Source organism: Macaca nemestrina, chromosome 4 (assembly GCF_043159975.1).
Source record: "Macaca nemestrina isolate mMacNem1 chromosome 4, mMacNem.hap1, whole genome shotgun sequence".
NCBI classification, from domain to species: domain Eukaryota; kingdom Metazoa; phylum Chordata; class Mammalia; order Primates; family Cercopithecidae; genus Macaca; species Macaca nemestrina.
In genome coordinates, this window is record NC_092128.1 from 51,065,347 (window position 1) to 51,092,677 (window position 27,331).

The following is a 27,331-nucleotide window of genomic DNA, read 5'->3' on the forward strand; positions in this document are numbered from 1 at the left end:
AGTTTTAGTTTATCTTTGTGTTTACCGTGCATATCATGGTACCTGGCCCATAGTAGGCAATCAGTGAATATCCAACTACCTATTATTTTACAAGGGTAAAATGTGTACATACCACAGAATTTTAGTAGATGCAGAGGGTATGCACTGAAAAGTATGTCTTCCTCCTGCCCCTGTCTCCTGGCTCCTCTGGCCACACCAGTATTATTGCTTTATATTCTCTGAGAGGTAGTATGCATTTATATGCAAGTGAATATGTCTGTTTATTTGTTACAGTGATTTTGTTTTACATTTACACAAGCATAGTATCTAGCACACATGATTCCATATCCTGCTTGGTTTCACTTGACAATACGCTTTAGAAATCATTCCATTTCAGTACGTATGGAACAGCCCTATTCTCTCTCTCTCTCTATCTCTCTCTCTCTCTCTCTCTCTCTCTCTCTCTCTCTCGACAGAGTTTCACTCTGTTGCCCAGGCTGGAGTGCAGTGGCTTGATCATGGTTCACTGAAGCCTTGACTTCCTGGGCTCAGGTGATCCTCCCACCTCAGCCTCCCCAGTAGCTGGAACTATAGTTGCACACTACACCCAGCTAATTTTTTGTAGAGATGAGGTTTTGTTGCCCAGGCTGGTCTCAGACTCCTGGACTCCACCCACCTGGGTCTCCCAAAGTGCTGAAATTACAGGTGTGAGCCACCGCACCTGGCTGACAGTCACTTTTAACAGCTGCAGAGCATTCCATTGTGTGGATACAGTGTAATTTGTTTAGTCAGTGTCCTGTTGATGGATGTTTAGGTTGTTTGCAATTAGGTTGCTTCAATTGCAAATAACACGGCAATGTAAATTCTTTCTCATGTGTGTTTGAGCCATTTGTGTGAGCCCATTTATTCAAAATAAATTGCTAGAAGTAAAATTTAGTATGTGCCTTAAATATTGACAGATTTTCTAAATTGTCTTATATAGAAGTTGTCCCAACTTACACTTCCTACAAAGTCAGAGAATGCTTGATTCCTTGTGTCATATCAACAAAGTGTGTTAAACCTTTGATTATTGCCAGTGTGTTTAGTGGACTTAATTGCCAATATGTTTAGTAGAAAATGGCACTGACTATATTTAATTTAATTTATACTATTATGAAAAAAAATTTGATCTTTTCTTATATTTAAACTTTTTAGGGATATATGGATTAATTCTAAACAGTTTTAAGTAACTAAACTCAGCATGCTAGAGAAAGAATACCAGGTCTGGTAAAATCTAAAACTGTTATGAATTAATCCATGTATCCCTAAAAAGTTTAAATATATGAAAAGGTGGTCAAATTTTTTTTTGTAAAAGGAGAAATTAAATACAGTGAGATGCCATTTTCCACTAAAATGTTATGTGTGCTTAAGTATTGAGGATAATGATAACTCTGAAATCAAAATATTTTAATGGCATTTTTCTTGAAAGTAAAATAATTCATGTTTGGTTGCTTGTGTTGGGTTGCCCTGTTAGTTATAGCTAGCAGCTACCCAGCTACCCCTGGGTTGACTGAATTCACGGTCTTGGGTTGGGTGTGTGTGTGTCGTGACCAGAATTCATCATCGAATATGAAGATACAATGCACGAGCCAGGACTGTGGCACCACCAAACTGAAGTTTCTGGAACACAGACCACAGCCCAGCTGAAGCTGTCTCCTTACGTGAACTACTCCTTCCGCGTCATGGCAGTGAACAGCATCGGGAAGAGCTTGCCCAGCGAGGCCTCTGAGCAATATTTGACGAAAGCCTCAGGTAAAGCGGGAAAGCAGGACTTCTAGGGTGCAAAATGAAATAAAAAAGTTTTCCACTTTTCACAAAAGACCAAAGCTTACGCATGTGTGGCTGCTTAACTTCCAGAACCAGATAAAAATCCCACAGCTGTGGAAGGACTGGGATCAGAGCCTGATAATTTGGTGATTACATGGAAGGTGAGCTATGATGCCTTCAAATTTATTCGCTATTTTTTAGAGTGAAAAAAAAAAGTTGTTTGAAAATAATATCTACATTAAAATCTCATTTCACCTATTTCTGGGGGAAAAAAAATATATATATATATAAAGATACATATATATCTGTACTTAAGAGGCAGTATTATGTAGTTGTTAAAAGCTTGAGCTCTGGAGTCAAAATGATTTGGTACAAATCGCAGCTCTGCTACTAACTCTGTGACCTTAGGCCAGTTGTTGAACATCTCTGTTAGGCACATGTGTGATGAGAATAATAGTAGAACCAGTTTCACAGCATTAAAGGAGCTAATACATATAAAGCACCTAGAACAGTGCCTAGCAGATACACGTGCTCAAAAAAATGCTAGCTATCATAAAGAACCACCTGGGGCTGGGGCCGGGGCCAGTGGCTCACGCCTGTAATCCTAGCACTTTGGGAGGCCGAGGCGGGCATATCATGAGGTCAGGAGTTTGAGACCAGCCTGACCAACATGGTGAAACCCCATCTCTACTAAAAATACAAAAATTACCCGAGTGTAGTGGTGCATGCCTGTGATCCCAGCTACTCAGGAGGCTGAGACAGGAGAATCGCTTGAACCCAGGAGGCAGAGGTTGCAGTGAGCCGAGATTACGCCACTGCACTCCAGCCTGGGTGACAGAGCAAGACTCCGTCTCAAAGAAAAAAAAAAAAAAGAACCACCTGGAAGACATGCACCAGGCCATTCCCAGCAGTCAACTTCTTTAGTGGGGAAAGCTTGTCTGTGTTTTCTGGATTTGGAAAATTAACATATATTTACTCATAATTCAAAACCTATTTTAGATAGATCCATACATGCATACTTAGACATGTATGCATATATGTACATATATTTATACAAACATGTAGAAACAACAGAATGACAGGCTAGCCTTTTTTTAATAAAGAGGAAAACAGTCCATAAGTTTCCATCTGCAAGTAAAATGGACAATGATGTACTATTGCACAAACAGGAATATATAAAGGATTCTATGTGACCGAAATGTCTGAAGAATCACCATCCTTGACTGTAGAGCCAGAGTTTGAAAGGTTTATATGGTGTTTATTGCATCAAGATAGTAATTTACGAACTTTGAAATGTTGATCCCAAACAAGCTTTGAATCTCATTGCAAATGCACAGTTGATAGAAGGTTCCTGGAGAAAATGGTTAATAGCTTGTGTTTTAGTATTTCAGTGATCACTTTCTGTAGGTCTGGGAATTGAATTTGCTGTTCCTGTAAATGATTGTGCAGTTGATCTGTGTCATAAGCTCTGGTTATTTGGCTTTTCTTGTAGCCCTTGAATGGTTTCGAATCTAATGGGCCAGGCCTTCAGTACAAAGTTAGCTGGCGCCAGAAAGATGGTGATGATGAATGGACATCTGTGGTTGTAGCGAATGTATCCAAATATATTGTCTCAGGCACGCCAACCTTTGTTCCATATCTGATCAAAGTTCAGGCCCTGAATGACGTGGGGTTTGCCCCCGAGCCAGCTGTAGTCATGGGACATTCTGGAGAAGACCGTAAGTGATGCCGTTTCCTTTCTACTTTTCCCCAGCAAAACAGACTTGCAAGCCAAGGCCATTTCCAGAGCTATTCAGGTTGCAAGGGAGGGAGGTGGCAATTATTTTGCATGACTTCTCTGAATTTAAATAGCCTGCTGTATAAGAAAGAGAAGTTCAGAACTTTCAAGGTGATTGCAGTATAGTTGTCCCTTGGTATCCACAGGGGATTGGTTCCAGGACGCCCTGCCTTGGACACCCAAATCTGCAAATACTCAAGTCCCACAGATGGCCCAATGGAACCCGCCTATGTAAAAAATCAGCCCTCCCTATCCGTGGGTTTTGCACCTGAGAATACTGTGTTTTCCATCTTCTTTGGCTGTAGATGCAGAACCTGCAGATGTAGAGGGCTGACTGTATTTGTGTGGAAAAAAAAAATCCACATGTAAGTGGACCTATGCAGTTCAAACCTGTGTTGTTCAAGGATCAATTGTACTTTTAAAAAAATCTCGTTTTCCTACTCAGGACACTGAGGTGAGAGGATCCCTTGAGCCAAGGAATTTGAGTCTAGCCTGGGCAACATAGCAAGATGCCATCTCTTAAAAAAAAAAAAAAATCTCTCACAAAGTCAAACAGATACCCCAAAATCTGTGTTCAAGCCTTAATAATCCATAGAACAGGACTGGAGTATGCTTCAGGCCAAAAATTATTAGAGATAGTGATATTTATGGATCAAATTAAAAATAACATTGATGCTTCTACCACTTCCCTGTCCTTTTCCTAGTCCCAATGGTGGCTCCCGGGAACGTGCGTGTGAATGTGGTGAACAGTACCTTAGCGGAGGTGCACTGGGACCCAGTACCTCTGAAAAGTATCCGAGGACACCTACAAGGCTATCGGGCAAGTGAAGGGGGAGCTTTTGTGGCTTTCTTTAGTAAGGGCAGCAGCGAATGCCACTTGTTATGCACACCACAGGAGGTGGGGCTTATTTGGTTCATTGCTTTGTGAACTTGTGGACTGAAGAGTTCATTTGGCTCATTGCCTCAGGTAGCCACTGCCAGAGTTGACTTGAAATCTCACTGCATCCAAAATAAGAAAAAAAAAAGTTTTCTCCATTTTTCCCACTGATGATCTAACATTCTGCCAACTAAGTATGTATACAAAATGGGGAAAATTAATTTTTTAACGACCTAGAATATTACCAACTGTAGCTAGCTTTAAAGCAATATGGACCACATGTGGTGAACACACAAAATTATCCTGATAATCATTTAGGCATTTTAAAAATAATTCAGAATATACTTTAGGACCTTATACTCTCATCTAGGTCATTCTTATAAATATCCATTATCTTTGTTCTTGAGATGTACTGAAACATAAATATCCATTATCTTTGTTCTTGAGAAGCAGTGATTCATAGAGATTTGTTACTGATAGGCAGCCAAGCAATCACTACTTTGATTTGTTTAGCCTGCCCCCTAGAGGTCACTTTTTGTACTACATCACGTTCAACCTTTCCCGCTCCCCCCGCAGCTTTGCCAGATTCCGTATAAATGTTGACGTCTCTTGAAAATGCCTTTAAATTCCTAAGAATTTAAGAGAACTTAATAAACAACAATTCTGGATTTGTGACCAAAATTAATCAATACTTTCTTACCCATCTCTCCAAAACCTGTGCCTGCAATCAAATACAAAAAAAGGAGTATTTTAAACTAAGTGATACAGTTTGATTTAGTGGAAAAACTCTAGACTTTCAGTGGAGAATCCCCTGTGGCTCTTGATAGCTCTGTGGCTGTGAAAGTCACTTAGTAGCCCACACGTTCATCTGCACCATATGAATGACAGTAATAAAAGCCTCACTGTGGTGTTTAGGATTAAACTAAATGATAGATTGTATGTGAACATGTATTCTGGAAAAGTATGTAAACATTGGGCAGTAATTTTTATTTTTAGAATGTTTTATACAAGTAAAAGACTTACATTCTATTGTCCTCCATTTGCCTCATGTTCTAGAGAAAACCATATGGGTCTCACACTGTTTTCATTTTCCTTAGACTCCTGTGACAAAATAGTGTAGCCCAGCTTTGTCATGTGGCTATAATTTAATTTCCCTCATTATCTATGGGCTTCTATTCCTCTTGCCTCAGAATCAATATCCATCAGTTTTGTTAGTAATTTTCTTCTAAAATATACCAAGGGAATTTTCTGGAAAAACAACAATTTCAATTTTGTGAGCATAAGGAATCTTGTTTCCTCCTTTGTGCATTCCTGACTTTCGTTCTTGCTGTTTCAGATTTACTATTGGAAGACACAGAGTTCATCTAAAAGAAACAGGCGTCACATTGAGAAAAAGATCCTCACCTTCCAAGGCAGCAAGACGCATGGCATGTTGCCGGGGCTGGAGCCCTTTAGCCACTACACACTGAATGTCCGAGTGGTCAATGGGAAAGGGGAGGGCCCAGCCAGCCCTGACAGAGTCTTTAATACTCCAGAAGGAGGTATGGAATGGATGCGTCTCTAAGATCCCAGGAACATATAGCATAGCCTGAGAGGTTTTGCCTGACAGAAGGGCTACTGATCAAAGTATATTCTGGAAGCCAAATGGGATTGGAATTCCCATAGATGAATACAGCACACACAAAGCTACCAAAATGTCAGATCATATGTGGCCTAAATGTATGTAGGAGGCTTCAGAACCCAAATTGCTGCTCTGAAATGCCCTCTCCCTTGACTTAAAATTTTTCTCCACACGCACTCTCTGAAACCTTGCTACTTTGACGTTTATTTGGATCATTAACTTTCTGATCTGAAAGAGGTTCCATAACTTCTCTTAGTGTCAGTAGCCTCATCTGAAAAGCCTGAGAACCAAATTAGATAACCTAACAAAAACACCTGGAAAGGAAAATATTTCTATAAGTTATAGTTTACTTCTGTAGCTTTTTTCTTAGTGCACTTCTCTGATTTATTTGAAAGTTGAACTGAGTTAGAAAGTTGCAAGTCTTGACCAAGTGGATTGGGAAGAGGAGGGAAAAGTCATTGCAGATATGGGCAACTGCAAGGGAGGGAGTAAGGGAGGACCAAATATATATTGATCCAGGAGTCGGGGGAGAAGGAATTTGGACACAGGGACAATGGAGCCTTGTGGGTGATGGAGAGAGGGGCCCATGTGGTAAAAAGAATGAAGATTGGAAAAGGCAATAAAATAAGCTTTACCTATTTTAAATTTTGCAACCATATGCCACTATGACAATGACCAGATACCTTCTGTAGATTGCTTAGCTCTTTTTGATAAAAGAAGTTCACAGAAGATGCACCCCACTCTGGCTGCTGATTGAAAGATTCATGATGCAAGCAGCTGCCCAGCAGCCTCTGAGAACCACCCTGTGTCCCAGCTCCCATCTCATTATAAGTTTTTGTCCTCAATCTCACTGTCCCTTAGAGAGTCAGGGCTCTTCCTACTCAAGGCTCTCACAAGTGAAGCCTCACACTGGTTCTTTAGGTGATTCAGGGAAAGGTGTCATAGAGGAGATGATCAGAGAATTGAAGGAAAAAGAAGAGAGGAAGAAGTATGTCTGAAGACAGAAAGGTATGAAATAGCTTGGCTCCTTCAGAAAGCTGCAAGTTGCATGGCCAGAACTGGTAAGAAAAGGGAGGAAGGTCAGCTAGGGAAGGCCCAGATCATGGATTGTCTTGGGTGCTATGGACCAACCTGCAGGCCAAAGGCTGTTAACCTGGGGACTGAAGTCCCTTAGGGAGTCAATGAATGGGTTGAACGAGCTCCATGAACCTCCTGAAATTGTAAGCAAGATATGTGTATATTTTTCCAGGGCGTGTTTATGGCTATCATCAGATTCTTAACAGGGTCTGTGATCCCCCGCAAAATAAAGAACCACTCACTGGGTTGGGGAAGCTTAGAAGCCTAGAATTATGTGCCAGGCATGGTTTCAGGACCAGCCAAAGACATCTGAGGGCCTAAAGCAGAAAAATGGCAAAGAAGATGGGGATAGGAAGAAATAGATATGGTTTAGATTAAGGGAGTGGAGTTAGTGTCTGAGGAGATGATGGAAATGAGGCAGATAGGGAAGTTCAGGTTGACTTTCTGGTTTTTGGCTAGAGTGACAATAGGGAGAGTGGTTCCATTAGTTCGTTTCCAGGGGCAGTGGTAGGGGAGGTAACCATTGTGAGAGAGAGCTGCCACCAGCCATCATCCTCATGAGGAAGTGAATAAAAGATGAGCAGACATGTTCCCTCTGGTGATTTGCCAGCCTCTGCCACAGAGAACCTGAGACCCCTCGGGCCTTCCCAAGGGCCAGGGGTGTGCCAAGGTTGGGCTTTTGTCTGTTCACCACCAGATCCTGGGCAGCTGTCAGCTCTCAGGATAAGAACGTCTCTGCACCTGGGCATGCTGGCCCAAAGCCCACCAGGTAGGGCATTCTGACTGTTTGGAGATACCTGGTTTGTTGGAGAAAACAGTCCTTAATGGTCCAGAACACAGCTGCTTCCACTCACAGATCCGGTTAGAATAATTTCACTTGGTAGCTAGTTTGCTTCTATTAAGACACCATTCATGAGTCAAATAAGGACTGCCTCTTTTTAAAATATTAGGTTTGAGTCCATCTAAAGGCAAAGTCATTATGTGTTTTGAGAGGATGGTTTTATTGAATATAAATGTAAATGACAGGAGAGAAAAAGGAAGAGAATAACTAAATGGGTGCCTGTCACAGGTTTGTACTAATGTATTTTCAGCTGAATCAGGAATGAGTTACTAAAACCCAAAACCTTGAATCGTGTGAGCACGGTGAAATGTCACTTTAATACATGTTGAAACATTCAGAAATCCTTGTGTTGACTGTAAGTTCTCCCCTGTAAGTCCCCAGTGCTCCCTCGTCTTTGAAGATTGTGAATCCAACACTGGACTCTCTCACTTTGGAATGGCATCCACCGAGCCACCCGAATGGCATTTTGACAGAGTACACCTTAAAGTATCAGCCAAGTAAGCTGTTGGGAGGAAGAAAAGGGGAGATATGGTTTTATTTTATTTTATTTATTATTTTAATTGACAAATAATTGTACCTCATCATGGGGTACATAGTGATGTTTCGATACATATAGTGATCAGATCAGGGGAATTCGCATATTCATCTTCTCAAATATTTATCATTTATTTGTGTTGGAAACATTTAATATCCTCCTTCTAGCTGTGTATGGAACACCAGAACTTAGTCTTTGTTTCTAGCTATTCTTTCGTATCCTTTAACTGATCTCTCCCTATCTCGCCTTCCCCCTGTCCTTCCTTTATCTCTGGGATCCTGTGTTCTACTTTTTACTTCTGTGACATGAACTTTTCTTAGCTTCCACCTATGAATCAGAACATGTGGTGTTTAACTTTCCATTAGAAATACAGGTTTTTGTGTTTTTTTTTTTTGAGATGGAGTATTGCTCTGTCACCCAGGCTGGAGTACAGTGGCGCGATCTCGGCTCACTGCAAGCTCCACCTCCCAGGTTCACGCCATTCTCCTGCCTCAGCCTCCCAAATAGCTGGGACTACAGGCGCCCGCCACCACGCTCGGCTGATTTTTTGTATTTTTAGTAGAGATGGGGTTTCACCATGTTAGCCAGGATGGTCTCGATCTCCTGACCTCGTGATCCGCCCGCCTCAGCCTCCCAAAGTGCTGGGATTACAGGCGTGAGCCACCGCGCCTGGCTAGAAATACAGTTTTAAAAATACTTAACTGTTATCAGAAAATACAAACTAGTTTTTCTTTATGTCTTTAGAATATATATATATATATATATATATATATATATATATATATATATATACCTTCAAGTGTTATTTCAGAAAGAACTTCAAATCTTACTTTTTAAGAAAAATGATGTATATATTATTAAAAATTAAGTAATCTGTAGAATAATACGACCTTTAGGGGTGGAGTTTAAGTGAGTGCTGTCATTAAATCAGATATGCATTTTCTGTAAATAGAAAATAGTTCCTTTGGCACAAGTCCTCTGAAGAAAAATGTTTGGGGTTATTTAACAATACGACTCCACCTGCAAGAACACAGGGGAAAAAGTTTTACTGTGATTCAACCACAAAATTCTTCTAGTTTATTAGCCAGTAGAGAACATATTCCCCCTTGTGATATGATATAATGATATGATATGATAGAACATAGTATAGGAGCTGTTAAAAAGTTATCACTTAGTTATGCTGGGCAAAGAGTGAGTGGGATTATAAAAGTCAATGTAAGCCAGGTTGAACATTTTGAGTTGATGTATTTATTTATAATAGTATTCCTATCACAATTAATGGAGAATGCACTTGTTTGTTATTTCTTATTGACAGTTAACAGCACACATGAATTAGGCCCTCTGGTAGATTTAAAAATTCCTGCCAACAAGACACGGTGGACTTTAAAAAATTTAAATTTCAGCACTCGATATAAGTTTTATTTCTATGCACAAACATCAGCAGGATCAGGAAGTCAAATTACAGAGGAAGCAGTAACAACTATGGATGAAGGTAAGATGGGTATGTATAAAATCCATATAATCATAACCATCATGAAATAAAAATCTTTAAGTTTATGCTTTCTTTTTCCTTCTTGCTATGGAGTGTCTATCTTACCCGATTAATGCAAACACTTATTTGTAATTTCTCATTCTGATATATAATCAGCTATGTAGTTCATATTGGACTGTGATATTTTTCAACTATGTGAAACTTTTTAAAATTTTATATTAAAATCTTAGGGCGGGAGTGAGTAAGCATAATATTTGCCACACTTGAATTTGAAGTTCAAGAGAATGTTGTTTCCTATTTACAACTGTATATATTATATATATTCATGCACAAACATATATATGTACACATACATATAATACATACATATATGCATACACAGACATACGCACCTGTATACACACAAATATATGTAATTCGAGTTCTGGTCCTGATTTACTGGAAATAATTTTCTAGTTCACATATTGATTTACATTTTCTAGCAAGGAAATCGAAGCAATTATTAAATAGTGCATTTATTTTGTGTTTGAGCAACAGATTTTACATTTTGGTATGTACAAAGAAAGCAAAATAGAGCATTACAGTATTTAGAAAAGGAATTAACACTTCTTTTCATACTTTAAAAAGTTATTCTGAAAATCTTGAGATTCAATGAAAATTATCAAAAATATTATAAAAGATTTTCTGGTTTTGCATGTCTCTAAATTGTAGAGTTGTTTAAGTATTATTCATTTGACTATCTTTGATAGCATAAAAAATTGACAATTTCTGTCCAGAAATTGGTTTGAAATATCCTAAGCCTTCTTACATAATAAACAAGTATGAATAATGCACCTTAAGAAATGTGTTTGAATACCCAGTATTCAAACAGGGTATCCTGATAAAATGTTGGTACTGGATTTGAATACTGGATAAGTTTGGGGACACCAACATATCTATGTCCCCTATACCTGATGTGGTACACTTCATTCTTCTTGCATGCTTTAGCGTTTTAATAAGTGTTTTTGTATTGCTATACATGCTCATGGGTGTGTTACATCTAACTATATAGTGTCCTGTTTCTGTTTCCCTTCATTAAAGCTGGTATTCTTCCACCTGATGTAGGTGCAGGCAAAGGTAAAATAATTCATCTGCATGACTTTATACATGTGTGAAATTTGCAATGTGAAACATGGGGAAGTGCAGCATGGGTAAAACAGAGAAAATAAAATATGCCTTGAACCACCAAAAGAAGAGATCTCATCCAATCTTGACTTCGAAAATAATTTCTAGTCCTTTCTTTACAAGTAGAAAGCCACATACTGAATTCTCCAAAAATTTTTTCTTGAGACTTATCCCTGGTACAAATCCTAATCTTAGCTTTTAATACTATGATTTGGGCTGGATCAGACAGGACCAAAACTGTGGATTTGTCACAGATCCTCTATATTTCCATGCCACATTATTTGGGGTTCAGAAATATTAGCCCTGTGATGAAAGCAGCCTGGTAGAAATCAGATCAACCAAGCTTCCTGTTCTATTCTGATTTAGCTGCTCTTCTTGTAGACACAGTGTACACTCGGCTGCCATTGCACAAAACCGTCTATTTGGAATTACAGCATAGCAATGCCCTCCAACTGGTTTAGGACTAAGTCTCCCCGAGCTTAGGGTCCCCTACAAGTGAGTCTTCCAGGTGACCAATATGGTCTTCTCAAATGTGTTATCCCATCCTGTCTTCACCCAACTGCCTAAGTCTCTTCCTCCTGAGTAACAGCCAACAATCCGCAATGGATTACTTTCGTTCTCCTTTATTTCTGACAGCTCTCTGGGTCAGAAAGATTTGTTGAGAGAATGGGCTTGAATAAGTTGTAACATGTCTTCCATCTGTGGCAATGCCAAAGATGCCCCAGTCTTTGACCCCTGGCTGCTGGTTGACCAGTCAGCTTTTTAGAGAGCAGTGGAGCATCTGCCACTGGGCACTGTTTTCATGTGGCATGCCCATGGTCAGGGGTTTCCCTGGGCTTTCACAGATCAGGTGAGTGTAAACAGGAATGAAGAAAAGGAAGACCAAGAGAAAAATGTGCTTTGCCCTATATTATTCAACTCTTGTGAGCTTAGACTTGATAGATTTATTCTATTTGCTTAGAAATTTGCTTATATTCAGAGCTTTGGTAAATTACAAAATATCAATCAGATAGATTTTGGAGGTATTGAATAAGAACTATAGCCATTTTCAGTAACCTTGAGAGTATTGTATCTGTAGTTTTAGACTTGAAAGGATGAAGTTGTAAAAATTCAAAATTTCTATATCATGGAAGATGTAAACTTACTTCTGTTTATTTTTATACTTCCTTCCTATGATAATTAGATATCAGTTAAAATTATTAGTTGTTTTACGATAATATATTGCTTTATAACTTCAACTGGAGCATTTCACTAAAAGCCTGGCCTTGTTTCCTATGCAGTGGACATGTCACTGTGGCCGTGCCTAGAGCTGATAGCAGAGAAATTGTGCTTGAGCAGGACTGTCTGTGAAGCAAGTCTGAATTCTCAATGGACTTGTCACGTTAGAAGCAGATGTGCACTCCACTGGAAAAACATCACCCCTCTGTTTTTAATAAATTCAAACTGAAATCTTTAAAGAGTTTTGGTTTTACCATTTGATGTTACTAATTTGAATTGTGAGCTACTTATGGTTAGAGAGACAAGCAAAAATGGAGTGTCTGAAAGTTCATTAAGCCCCCAGTATTAAAATCTGATGGATCTCAGATAAGAAAAGGAATAGTGTTTAAATAAGGAGTAAAAAAGGCTAAATCTGACCTTAATTTTAATATGGTTTATTTTAATAGTTTAGCAGTAGTTAAATATGGCTTACATAAAAGGATATTTTGTCATGGTAAGACTTTAAACTGCTCAAGCGTAATTTGCGATCCTGGGTTTTCCTTCCTTAAAAATATTTCTTTTTTTCAATCTGAAAATGAATTCTATCTTCTTCTCTATTTCCCTTCTCCATGTGGAGTGTAGCTGCTCTGTGACAGGAGAAAAATTAAAGTTCTCCACTATCCTTCCAAATTTTAATTTTTTAAATGTATCTTTTAAAGTTTTATTTAAATCAGGACAAAAGGGAATAAATAAGAGATGAATAGAGATAAAACATGTGATATCGTTAGCTATAGAAGCATCAGCATGGCCGGACATGGTTGCTCACACCTGTAATCCCAACAGTTTGGGAGGCCGAGACGGGCAGATCACCTGTCGTCGGGAGTTCACAACCAACATGGCCAATGTGATGAAACTCCATCTCTAATAAAAATACAAAAATTAGTTGGGCGTGGTAGCAGGCACCTGTAATCCCAGCTACTCAGGAGGCTGAGGCAGGAGAATTGTTTGAACTTGGGAGGTGGAGGTTGCAGTGAGCCGAGATTGCACCACTGCACTCCAGCCTGGGCAACAAGAGCGAAACTCCATCTCAAAAAAAAAAAAAAAGAAGCATCAACATCTAATATGATTTTATTATGAATTATGATTTCATGAAAATTGGTTTTAATTCATTTCTGGTCAAAGAGGGGAAAAGAAATGCATCTGAGTTTACATTTTTTAATTTTCTTACAGATTTTAAGAAAATACAAAACCTAAGTTGAAAACCTAAGTTTTCAAATGTATAATTACAAAAGGATTATAAACCTGAAGGAAAACCCATGATAATTCAATTAACTATATGATGCCGTACTAACCCTTCTTCTTACCATTCTCCTCAATATAATTAAATACTCAAGACCTTTGAGTCATTTATTTTTGTCCTTTTCCTTGTTGGATTAAAGCTCTCAATATTTGTGTAGGAATTACAGTTGATTGGCATATTTTTTTAATTTCTGTGCCTCTTTAAATGAGGCTGGGTGTGGTGGCTCATGCCCGTAATCCCAGCACTTTAGGAGGCCGAGGCAGGCAGATCACTTGAGGTCAGGAATTTGAGACAAGTCTGGCCAACATGGTGAAAGCCTGTCTCTACTAAAAATACCAAAATTAGCCAGGCGTGGTGGTACACACCTGTAGTCCTAGCTACTCAGGAGGCGGAGGCAGGAGAATTGTTTGAACCCAGGACGCAGAGGCTGCAGTGAGCTGGAGGCTGCAGTGAGCCAAGATTGCGCCACTGCACCCCAGCCTGGGGGACAGGACAAGACTCCATTTCATAAATAAATAAATAAATGATTTCAGGGTCTGGAATTCTAGGAAGTAGACCTGTGAAGGCATGTGTAGAAATGAACCAAAAATGTGCAGGCTCAAAAAGATTTATGTTCCCAGTTTTGCTGATGATCCACAGTGCCATATCCATTGCATTTGATCTGGCACTCTGGGGACCAAGCATCAGAATACTCTCCTAGGGTAATTAGCTGGAATACAGAAACAGGGAGAAACTAACTGGCAAGGCAGGAATCTGCATTCTTGACCTAATGTGCAGCCTGCTGTGGGCAAGCAGTTAGGAGTGAGTAGAGAAGGGTACTGAGGATCAGCCAGTGCTGAACCCCTTCTGTGACCTGACTCTCACTGTGTTCTTTGACTGAAGAACCTGTAAATACAAAATGAAATTCCTTTTCTGGCCTAAACGAAAACAAAACAAGACAGATCTAGAAGCATAGAAGGTTCAATTAGTTCAACAGTGAACGTCTCTCTGGCACATAAAACCACCCGCCTTTGTTTAAGAAGCTGTGTATAAAGACAGTAAGACAAACCCTGGCCTTGACATGCTTAAAATCTAGCAGATAAGACCAATGTAATAAATAATAACATAATAAATTGACACTAAACTAGAAATTGGAGCAAAATGTTATCTGAATACAGAGGCGTGAACCATTTATTTTGCCAAGCAGAATCAGGAAAAGCTTCACAAAGAAAATAATATTGAACTGGGCCTTGAAGCCCAGTTTTTGTTTTGTTTTATTTTTGGCAGATGAGTCAGGGAGTTGCAGTGTGTAAAGTCTCAGTAGGGGTCATAAGCACATGGGGTTTGAAAACATACTGGATGTCTGGGTTATACCAAGCGGTCCACTTAGGCTGACATGTAGAGAGTGTGTGGAAAAGAGAAGACCCTGAGATGGGACTGGAGCAGTGGGCGGGGCCAGATGGTAACAGCTCTGAACGGCTGTGAATGCTCTGCTAAGGAATTTGTATTTACCTATAGGCAGAGTTTTAAACAGAGAAGTAGCTAGATTAGAGTTGTAGTTTCAGCAGCTAAATGTAGGTAACTACACTGGTGGTCTCTACAGAGGAAGACTTACAGCTGGGAGAGGCACACAGGAAACAGCCCGTTGGGAAAGCCCAGAGACGGGACACTGGAGCTCCCTGTATGGTACCACATAGGTGCTCTGTGAGTCAGAAAGTGGATGAGTGGCAATTAAAAGGAAGGAGAGTTTGAATTCTCTATAGTAAAAGTGGCTAAACAGCATGCCTTAGGAAATTGTGGTATCTTTTCTGGGTACCTGTAAGAATAAGCTAAATGCAAATTTCCAGTGTATAATACTTTATTATTAACTATAACTAGTAATATGAGGCTGTACATTAGATCTCTAGAACTTGTTCATCTTATAACTGAAAGTTTGTACCCTTTGACCAACATCTCCCATTTCCCCAACCCCCACCCCACCCCTAGCCCCAGGCAACCACTATTCTACACTCTCTTTCTCTAAGTATAACTTTTCTAGATTCCATATGTGAACCCCAAAAATCTGAGACAGGTTTTAGTTAATTTAGAAAGTTATTTTGCCCAGGTTGAGAACATGTTCCTGTGACATACCCATAGCTCAGGAGGCTCTGAAGACATGCGCCCAAGGTGGGCAGAGCACAGTTTGGTTTTATACACTTTAGGGAGATATGAGACATCAATCAACATATGTGAGATGAACATTGGTTTGGTCTGGTAAGGCGGGACAACTCGAAGGAGGGAGTGTCCAGGTCTTGGTAGGTGAGAGACAAACGGTTGCATTCTTTTTGAGTTTCTGATGAGCCTCTCCGAAGGAGGCAGTCAGATATGCATTTATCTCAGTGAGCAGAGGGGTGACTTTGAAAAGAATGGGAGGCAGGTTTGTCCTAAGCAGTTCCCGGATTGACTTTTCCCTTTAGCTTAGTGATTTTGGGGCCCAAAGATTTATTTTCCTTTCACACACTTTTAAGTGAGATCATGCAATATTTGCCTTTCTGTGTCTGGATTATTTTAGTTAGCACAGTATCCTGCAGGTTCATCCATGTTGTTGCAAATGGCAGGATTTCTTTCTTTTTTAAGTCAGAATAATATTCCATTATATGTGTGTGTGTATATATATATGGTAATTTCTTTATCCATTCATCTGTCAATGGATATTTAGGTTGTTTTCATATCTTGACTTTGTGAATAATGCTGCAATGAACATAGGAGAGTCGATACCTCATAGAGATACTGATTTCATTTCAATAAAACTAGAAACAAAATAATAATAATGAACAGTTTAGAGAAGAAACTCTGAGAAGGGAGCACCCATAGAAACCAATGTAAAAAATAAAAAGAAACTAAATGCTCTTTTGTTAGAAGTACCTTGCTCTTCTGTTAGTAAATGCTCTTTGTGTTAGAAGTATTATGGTTCTGCCTTGAACATCTTCCATAATTACTCCAAGATTAAATTCCTTAGTTTCAGGATTCCAAAATTTTTTAAGAAAATTAATATTTTTCCTGGGTTGCCATTGATGTTTTACACATGTGTGCATATTTGCTGTCGTTGATTGATCATATTCCTATTATTTTTTCCTATAAGAAGAATATCTCAGAAAACTAAAATTAACTAGGTCCACAGGACTCTGAATAATTCAGTAATCAGTTTTGCCCTCTGCTGTTTCCCCATGCTTAGCACAAAGAGATACAAAATTTGCATGTGTTGTTGAATTATATTTTAGAAGTCAAGAGCATTATTTAAGCGCTTTAATATCTTTCTTTTCTTAATTCTAAGAAGTGTAATTTTATTACATTGCTTTGAACAAAGGTCTTTAGCTTCTACATTTTATAAACATGTCTTAGAATATAATTTTAGTGTCTTGGTAAACCCATTGATGCTGTCGGATTTACTATCCTAGTAAATTTTATGTGGGATAATAAATTGATCTTATTTTTTAACTACTGAAGTTAACACATCTGTAAATGTTTCGTTTTTAGTTTACGCTATTGAGGTAGGACTGATAGAATTGCCAGCCTCGGGTATTCAAATAACATTTTTTAATGACTTTAGATGTTGTCTTTACCCAGTAGCAAGCATGTAGCATCATCTGGTCTCCATAATTTGGATTTTTAAGAAGCTATTTAGGTTGCACTATGATTTTTCAGAAAATGCTTTGTAACAAACAGTTAACAGGTAAGATTGTCTTGCTCTCTGGGAAATGTTACATGAAATAGTTTTTACTCCTTTTATTTATTCTTTCTTAACTTCTGATAGAACATATCTGGAAATTTCTTTTGCAGCTTCTCTTCCAACATCCCCTAACCATCCATCATTCTCTAAAGCAGGGGTTCCTTACATGGGGTCCCTGAGTTTCCCAGAGTTTGATACTCAAAGAAGTCTGTTTCTTAAAACAGATCAAAAGCGCTGTTCAAAGGGGCATTCTTTGTCACACCCACACAGATTTTTCAAAGACCTACATTGAGATGACAAATAGAATTGAAAAGTAGCCACATAGTATTGGGGTTTACCTCGGGGTCTCTGACATTCCATGATGACATCTGTCCCTGGGATTGTTCAGCAATCCCCCTCTCCATCACACATTAATAAATGAAGACAGTGACATTTCCTGAGACTGTATCTAATGGACAACAGTTAACATTGTTTAGAACCCATATAATAGAACTCATATATTTTAATATCATGCATCATTATTTCTGATATTTAATTTATTTCCTAATGCTGTAATTTAAGAAACAAAAAAATTTCTGTAATGAAAGCAAAGCATGAGTGAACCCTAAATTTTAGCTGTAAATTCTTATTTAATTCTATTTGCATAATTTCACAGTATTTAAACTTATTTTATATTCGTGTGTATGGTGCTGCAATATGATTGTTTGTTTTATTTTTCTATTGTATGTTTAGTTCAAGCAGTAAATCCCAGGATCAGCAATCTTACTGCCGCAGCTGCTGAGACCTATGCCAATATCAGTTGGGAATATGAGGGACCACAGCATGTGAACTTTTATGTTGAATATGGTGTAGCAGGCAGTAAGAAACAATTTCATTACCCGATTTTTAGTTTGGGGGATGCATTTTAAAAGATTAAGAACATTCTTAGGAATTTAGTATGGATCATCTTGAAAAATAACTTGATCCAATTAAATGAATGACTTATCTAAAAAAAAGTATAGTGAACCGTCAGCCTACCACATATTATATGCACAACTAGGAATTGCTTTTTTGTGTTATTAATAACAGATGGCATATGTTCCATTACGTATGTTATTTTCATATCATAGTACTTAAAACTGGTTCTATGCCCACAACACATAAACAAGAATAGGAAGGAATAATTATATTTGCAAGTACAAGTGGGAAAAAAGAAAAGGTTTTTTTTTCAAATTGTACTTTGAAGTAACAGAAATCAAACTGACTTGAAAGTATTCATTTTGCCCTAACTAGCCCAACAGAATTTTATAAGAAACTGCAGAAAATTAATAGTTTGGGAGAGCATTCATTATGTTTTAATGTTTGATATGTTCTCAAGTCAGGCATTCTTCGTAGATCCTGGCCACATCTACTGGGAGATGGGGCAGCTTTCACTTTCAGCAGTTTGTGAAAACCCAGTGCCCCCTCCTAAATGCAGTGTGCTTACATAGAACAAATGAGGTGGCCAGTGTTTGTGACAAAGTGTTGAACAGAGTCCAATTTTCTGTTTAAGCCTTTATCATGCCGGTAAATATTTTTAGAAATGACGATCCCTTTAGAAAAACCAATACCTGGGAAAGGTTGAATCCATTAATTGGATACATTGGAAGGCATTGAAGTTTACCAAAAGATTCATCTTGTGAATCTTAAAAAACAATTTTTCCCATAGTTCATTTAAGCTATTTAATGTATAACAGTTCTTTTGATAAACATCTTTAGAGAAACTCAACAGTTTCATAAGGCAAGGTGCAGATAAAGAATCTTCCTTTGTGTTAAAGAGGAGAATTAATACAATGGGAATATATACAATTAATAAGCAAGCTAGATACCCAGTCTATTTTTCTTTGAGGATATTTTCCTGTAGGTCATTTAAATTGATTTATTTGACATGACTACATTTATAATAATCTAAAATGGTAAATCTAAGCATCCTACATCTTGTCTTTAGCTTATAAAGAATTTTCCTTTCTTGAAGCATTAAGTGACTTCTGGTCCCTTAAAATATTCAAATTTGTTGTTTTTGCAAAATTTCCATAGGCAAAGAAGAATGGAGAAAAGAAATTGTAAATGGTTCTCGGAGCTTCTTTGGGTTAAAGGGTCTAATGCCAGGAACAGCATACAAAGTTCGAGTTGGTGCTGTGGGGGACTCTGGTTTTGTGAGTTCAGAGGATGTGTTTGAGACAGGCCCAGGTGAGGCGCACACCACACCTGTTCTGGCTCCCGCTCAGAGGTGGAGGCCGCCAGGTGCTCCAGCTGGAGATGGGGGCTGGTGGAGCTGTGTTATGGGTAGGGCATGAATGTCTTTCTATGGGGCCCTGTTGGGTTGGGAGTTTTGTTTTTTGTCTTTGGTTCTTTATATCAAATGAATTATGGAATTTAGCAAATCATCTTCTAGCCACATTATTACCAAAAATCATCACAAAAATAGACTTAAATATGATTTTAACTTATGTTATGTAAAGAATTCAATTGTTCATATCACATATATAAACTTTCCCTCAGTGTTAAACTGAAATTTTTAAAGTGCTTTTGAAGATGAAAGAACTTACAAGAAAGTCACAATTCTGGCCGGGCGCAGTGGCTCACGCCTGTAATCCCAGCACTTAGGGAGGCCGAGGCAGGTGGATCACCTGAGGTCAGGAGTTTGAGACCAGCCTGGCCAACATGGTGAAACCCTGTCTCTACTAAAAATACAAAAATTAGCTGGGCATGGTGGCGGGTGCCTGTAATCCCAGCTACTCAGGAGGCTGAGGCAGGAGAATCGCTTGAACCCAGGAGGCAGACGTTGCGGTGAGCCAAGATTGCGCCATTGCACTCCAGCCTGGGCAACAGAGTAAGACTCCATCTCAAAAAAAAAAAAAAGAAAAGAAAAGAAAAGAAAGTCACAATTCTTTATTTCAAAATGGCCTACAACCCAGCAGAACCCTGCAGTCTGCTTAGACAACTGATAGAGATATTATTACATTTGTATGGAACAAGAACTTGTACAATTCATATGCTACATTTTTTATCACACCAAATTTTACTGCCTGTATATATTTACTTCTGTGAATATTATCAAAATATACAAGTAAAAAGTGAAGTTTCTAAAATAAAGAAAAATGTTCATGTGAAATGCAAGAACATTCGTATTTGCTCACTAGATGGAGAACAATCTCTGCTTACTTACATTTCAACAAGAGTTGTTTGTGGTACATGTTCACTCTGCGGTTCATACCCCTATATATTTTCAGTCACTGCATGCATTCTTAAAGAAATGTGCATATCCTGTAGAATACATTACACAATGTATTTTTTGTGACTTTCATTAACAAAACATTATGATTTTTAAAGTCAGGTTTTACAGTTTAGAAAAATATAAATCATAAGTGGTTTTAAAAAAGAAACCAACAATAATGTATTAAACTATATTTTAAAGATATTCGTTTGCTAAAATCATAATGTTTTAAGAAAACCACACATTTTCTGTTATTCTGTTTTTTGTATTTCATATCCATTTATGTACATAGTTCTAGGAAAACTGTGTGTTAAACTTAAAAGGGTAATATCTAATCAATTTGTAGCTAGTTTACAAGGTTTTTGTTTGTTGTTATTGATAACTTTTATTTTCAAAATGCTAAAAGCTCAAGTAGATATTATCTTCATATATAGCTGGAATGCTAATAATAGTAATAGGACTAGCATTTAGTCAGCTCTCCTATACAGCAGGAAGTGGTTTTCTCATTCAGTCCTTACAACAATCCTATGCTGTAGGCATCATTATTACTCCACTTACCCCTCAAGTCAGAGAGGTGGAGTACCTGCCAGGTCACCCAGTAGGAACGTGATAGAGCTGGGATTAGAAGCTTGTCCTTCCATCTCCAGAAGAAAGGCCCTCCCTATACCCCACTGCAAGGTCACAAAGGTCCATAGGCTAAGGAGGACAGGCTGTCTCAGAAAGGGCAGCTTCAGTCAACACTTGGTATATCCAGTCAGTGATTCTGGACCCCTGCAGGCTGCACGTGGTTACTGGTTCTGGATTATTTATGAAGAATCTACTATGTATAAAAATGACCTGTTGTTAAAATTGTTAGAAATGCTTAGGAAAGGAAAAAGTGACTTTAGCCAAAGTTAGATTCACCCTCAAAATCAAGTTGTAGCATTTTTTGTCCTTTTATAGGACAAAAGACAACTCCTTTAGAAAATTATTTTTCACTCAGCAGTGTAATTCCTACAGTTCCAGCAGCAACTGCCAGATAGTTCAAGATGAGGAATCATGATAGGTGGACCTTCTTGTGAGCCTGTGATGGAGAGACAGGACAAGGTCACAACCAGTTCTTGTCACTTTTTACATATAAATGTATTAAAAAGAACAAATATTGAGTCAACTCTAGTGACCTTAGTTAACACATCACCTGTAAGAGCAAATGCTGCTAGCATTCTAGAATGTCTCAGTTTACCATTACGCGGCCTCCCTTTTCCCAGTTCACAATGCTCCATCCTTTGGGGCTGCTGGGTTAACTCCAGTGTGAAACCACCGTCTGCCACTGCTCCTGCTCCTCCTCTCCTCTCTTCCCTCTGGGTTCGCGGTGTAAGGATGTCAGTGTTTGGCATGAAAGCATATCATTGGCTAATTTTTAAACTCTGCATTCATGATCTACTTCTCTCTCTTCTTCTGAGTTCTGCTAATTTTAGGACCCTAGACTCAACTTTCATCTACAGTTGTTTCATGAATCTTCCTACCATTACACCATCTCTCCCTTTTATAGTCTGGATTTTTAAAGTATATTTCTTAATTTTTTTCCTATGGCACAAACTGAAAAACAAACGAGATAGGCGGTGTCCTGATGCTGCACTTCTTCCCCGTACTACTGGAATGACCTTTCATTACCGCCACCCCACCTCGTGTGACCGCTCATTAGCGCCACTCCCTGCCCCCGTTTGACCTCTCATTAGTGCCACCCCGTCTGGTATGACCAGATCTGACCTCTCATTAACGCCATCCACCTCGTCCCCTTCCTCTTTTACCTGTGTCCCTCAATTACCCAGTCTTTCTTGTCATCACAAAGGATTTAAAACAGATTTGTTTTCCCGGGGCCTAACGGGTTTTTTGTCAGTTGTTTCCAAACTTTGGTTAAGGTCACATTTTGCTCTTCCTAAATACATCTAAGCATTTGAACAGGACATTTTCATCCATAGTGCATTCTTCATAAATAGTAGAGAACAAATAACCATTTCCCTCACCCTGTCTCTCTTCTATGTTGATTCTATGGTTCTGAGGACTCAAGAGCGTTTTCCTCAGAGACCTCCTATCACAGAGCACAGATACCCATGACAGCAAGCAACGCCAGAGCAGAAGACTGTGGTAAAGCTGACCTACAGAAAACAAAGCAAATCTCATTCTATTTTCATGTTCTTTATATGTGTTTAATTTATCATTTTCTGGATTACTCAAATAATACATGAATATAATTTTATTTTTTTAAAAATTCAGATAGTGAAGATTCTCTTTTACTCTGCTACTCAGCCCTACCTAGCCCTTCAATGGGTGATACCCTCCCATTGAAACTGACTCTAGAAGGAAAACCCCCATAGGTTTAATTCTCTCTGTGTAGGGGGTGTGTGTGTGTTTGTGGTTAACGATCGTGGTTATGGCTTGGATTTGTATGTCCCAGATGATTTTAGATTGTCCTGATAGGCCTCTTTTAATCATTCTGGAATTTAAATCTTTTATTTTATGCATGGAAAGTCAATAGAAGTTTTTATTCCATTTACACAGTTTCTGTTTTATATCAATTTCTGGTGTACTTGTGTGTGTCTGAATGTGACTGTGTATGTGCACACATGCACCTATTACCATATTGTGTCTGCCTATTTTAAATAATAGGGCAGTGAAACATTTTTTCTTTTAGACATAGAGGCAGAAATTCAAAGTCAGTGTGGATGTTTGTACACCACCCATCAAACATCCATCCAGTTTTTGCATGGTTGCATAGCAGCAAACTGCCAGTCAGTAGTTCGATTTTGGCAGTCACCATCCTTGTAGAACAATATCTCTGCTGGTACCTGAGTATTTTGTTTTTCCCTTTTTAGTTGCATTTAATTAGATGAAAAATGTAAACGCTAAATCTATTATGACAGGGCTGTAAATCAGCACACTAAAAACAAGAACTAACTTTAGTCAAATGCTTAAGAGACTTAATGCCGTTTGGTTTTTTGTTCAGTTTTGAAGAAAAAGCACAGACTGGGCATTAATTGAAAGAAATATGTTGCCAAAGCAGATGTAATGATGGACTTTAATACCTTTTTGCCTGTCTCAGAATAGGAAGTGCCTATAGCATTTTATTCTTTAACTGAAGACTTTTGCAGATTTGATATCTGGATTGTTTTTAGGAATGCATTACAGCAGTATAATATAATGGCTAGTGGCATATTTTCTGGAGTCAGACACAGGTTGCTCCAACTTTTCGGCAAGTTCTTAATCTTCTCTGGGCATGGCTTTATTCCTGATGCCTACCTCAGAGACTTGTTGTAAAGATTAAATGAGATATGCCTCAGCACAGTGCCAAGCCTATGGTAAGGGTCCAAAACTGTTAGCCGTCAGTGTTTTTACCATTGTCTTCATCTTCATCATCATGACTGTGGTATGTATATGGCAAGGAGAAACTACCTAAACTGGTGCTTTACTTGTATGTGGCTATAATACAGCTCAAAACTTCACTAACTAATGAGGCATGAGGGCCTATTGGGAAAAGGCTACCAGCCTTTGACTTGTATTTCAAATAAGGTATTTTTGCTTCTCATTTTATTTATTCTACGTGTGTCCATATTTTTTTTACCTTCCTCTTCACACTTGATTTTTAGCATTTCCTTTTTCTCCCTAAACTTTATATGGAGAAAAAGAGGCAATGAGATGCTATTCTTGCAACATTGGCAGAACCTGGGATATGCGTAGTCATGTTTATTTCTGCATCCAGAGATCACACACACCTAACTCAACTGTGTAAAATATATTCAGAAGAAATTCAGTCAAATTAAAAGCATGATATAAGCATGCTTATGGAGTCAAAAGAAGAAAATGTTTTATCTTGATTATGGTCAAAAGAGAGAAAATAAAGGTCTTTTAAAAAATAATTTATGCCAGTTAATTAAGCAAATCTGCATGGGCATGTCTGAATAGCCATTGATGCTGCACTTTTTCCCATAAGATTGATACTTTAAAATAATACCCAAAATGCTAATTATTCTGTGGTTTTCTTAGAAATTTTGCATATTATGACTGATGGAATAAGGGGTTTCACATTTATTAAACAGAATAGATGAACACTGAAAGGATATGTATACACATAAGTGAGTACTTTCTTTTCAAACTAGTCACTTGGGCAAATAATGATTTCACTGACTGAGAGATATGCCAATCTTTTTAATGGATCCTTAGCAATAACAAATATTGATTATTTGAGGGTAGATTTGGTTTTTCAGAAATTTCCACTCAGAACCAACTCTTGTGAATGAGATGAATAACAAATCTAAGTAATATTTTGGGTGCAAATTGAGCTGTTACATAAAACAATACAGCTGTTTTTCTGATCTGGAAAGGTTTCTTGTGTGGACCGTTTTTTTTTTTTAAACAGTTTTCTAAAAAATATCGAAAATGACAACAGCCTTGCAAGGACAGTGTAGCCTCTAAAAGCGGTTTCTTTGAAGAGAAAATACTCAATTAGATGTATACATTCTGTTCTGTTTAAAACTCAGTTTTATATTTTGCTCATTGTACTTAATGTAAAATGTATCCTGTTAACAGTGAATAATCGGTTTGGGAATTTGTTTTTATTGAGAATATATAGTGAAAATAACTGTGAACACAATGTTCACCAGGGGTTGTTAGCATTTAATGTTATCATTATTCAGATTTCTCTATTTGATTTTTTTAATGAATGAAGATTTTTCAAAGTTAAGTATTTATATAATTTCTGATTAATAATTGACAGATCCTAATTTGGGGCCACATGCAAAATATATGAAAGCTCACATAATGTGGCAATTTTTTACTCTGAGAGACTGCAGCAGTTCCCATCTCCCCTTAACCTATTGCCACCAACACCGTTGATTTATTTTCCAGCAATGGCAAGCCGGCAGGTGGATATTGCAACTCAGGGCTGGTTCATTGGTCTAATGTGTGCTGTCGCTCTCCTTATCTTAATTTTGCTGATCGTTTGCTTCATCAGAAGAAACAAGGGTGGTAAATATCCAGGTAAGAAAGAAAGATTAAAATTGCTTTATAATGCTACGTAATAATCCATTAAACTAAAAAGAAATAATGGGGGTAATCATGTAGATTGTAATATTATGTCTTCCCAGAGCCATGAGTTTGGAGTTTCTCTTCAAATGACTTTTGATCCCTTTTTATATAATGGCAACCTAAACATTGTCAACGATCATAAGGCATTTGGAGGATTAAATCAATCTGTTCTCTGAAAACAGTAGTGAGTCTACTTTCTTAGACTCCACATAAGTTATGGATGCTGAAGTAACACCTAAAACCAACTGGCAAGGGGAGAGTTGCAGGGAAGGTGCATGGAGTTTTTCAGAGGAAGTAATGCATGAACTAAGTCTTCATATTGTGATGTGTGACATTGCTTTCCCTATGATGTAATGGTTTATTCAATTTAGCGGACCCATTAAATTTATATTTCCTTTACCTGACCATTTTCCCTTCAGTGACAAGAAAAAAAAATCTGTGAAAGAATAGGCTTACAAAAACAATTTGCAACCATTAATATAGTTAATAAATAGATTGGTAAAATAGGGGGAAATCTTAGAAACTTAAAAATTATTTATTTATCGGGTGAGACTAGTCAACTTTATGTGTTAATAAATGTACATTCTATTGGGTTGCCTCAAAAATAAAACACCAACATATATGTGTGGCCACAATATATATGGTTGTACAACATCTACTTGTGTATATAATTATTTTTCACTGCTGTATATCTCAAAGAATGCTCTCATGGACTTTGAATAAGAAAGAACAGGATCAACAGAAAATCATATCATTTTGACATTTTAGTTAAAGAAAAGGAAGATGCCCATGCTGACCCTGAAATCCAGCCTATGAAGGAAGATGATGGGACATTTGGAGAATACAGGTGAGCCCCTGCTTCTCTGCTCTTCATCTCCTCTGCCCACACGAATACAGTCTCGAGAATAGAACTCGGCCAGAACATGCTCTGCCTGGCATCTCATATTTTCCTCAAATAAAAGTTTAGGGATACTTCCATGTCTTGATGTTTACATGTCCCTCATGGTCAAACATTTTCATTTTTCATTAAAAAACTAAATTTTGATTTTAGTCATAATTTTGGAGGTGGAATGTCTCCCACTTTGTCATATTTTCCATGGGCCCATGCTGTATTGATCAATCTAATCTAGCAAAGCCAGTGTGCTACTATGAGCATTAAAACAACAAAAAAGACCCCCCAATGCCTGCATTGTAAAGAAAACTATACTTGTCATCTTCTAAACATGCTGTAATAAAACCAGTGTGAATAGACTTTTTCATCTAGAATTTGAAGCTAGTTTTCCTAAACAATACCCATACCCTTGCCCTTTAATCATGAAATGGTGACTAGATTGTTTTAGAAGCTGTTAACTATTAAGAAATATCATAGCTCTCTAGGCAATGTGTTACTCACGGAACTTTGATAATACATTCTTGGCTTGACTCCATCATTAAGGGAAAATGTTAATATAACCTATGTGCTAAATTTTTTAAAAATCTTCTCTTTAAACAAAGATAAATCTTTTCAAGAGAAGGAAAATATTATTTTAGATTTGTTTAAAAACAGAAACAAAATATGTATTTATTTAAATAAAATGTGAGGATTCTGTTATTCTAAAAGTATACCTTTTTAAAATACCTTCTTTACCTTGCTTTTCTTTTTAGAAGCCTCTTGCTTATATAAAATACCTTTTAAATA

At 37.9% G+C, this 27,331-nt stretch overlaps 1 protein-coding gene across 50 annotated transcripts in view; it reads left to right on the forward strand.

The window, feature by feature from the left end:
- The window catches only part of LOC105475296 (neuronal cell adhesion molecule), a 304,974-nt gene that overhangs the window by 266,646 nt on the left and 10,997 nt on the right, over window positions 1–27,331 (forward strand). For 10 of the 50 annotated variants that reach the window (XR_011622036.1, XM_011730394.2, XM_071094634.1 and 7 more), the window contains 12 exons: window positions 1,573–1,770; window positions 1,876–1,946; window positions 3,278–3,503; window positions 4,267–4,382; window positions 5,776–5,980; window positions 8,353–8,475; window positions 9,829–10,014; window positions 11,086–11,121; window positions 18,087–18,212; window positions 19,410–19,562; window positions 25,474–25,605; window positions 26,422–26,500. Coding sequence is in view for 49 of the 50 variants with exons in the window: in XM_011730394.2 (XP_011728696.2) it covers window positions 1,573–1,770; window positions 1,876–1,946; window positions 3,278–3,503; window positions 4,267–4,382; window positions 5,776–5,980; window positions 8,353–8,475; window positions 9,829–10,014; window positions 11,086–11,121; window positions 18,087–18,212; window positions 19,410–19,562; window positions 25,474–25,605; window positions 26,422–26,500 (1,651 nt within the window). In the remaining variant the exon portion in view is untranslated. The remainder of the gene's footprint in view (window positions 1–1,572; window positions 1,771–1,875; window positions 1,947–3,277; window positions 3,504–4,266; window positions 4,383–5,775; window positions 5,981–8,352; window positions 8,476–9,828; window positions 10,015–11,085; window positions 11,122–18,086; window positions 18,213–19,409; window positions 19,563–25,473; window positions 25,606–26,421; window positions 26,501–27,331) is intronic. The other 40 variants (XM_071094659.1, XM_071094668.1, XM_011730415.2 and 37 more) reach the window with 8 other exon arrangements.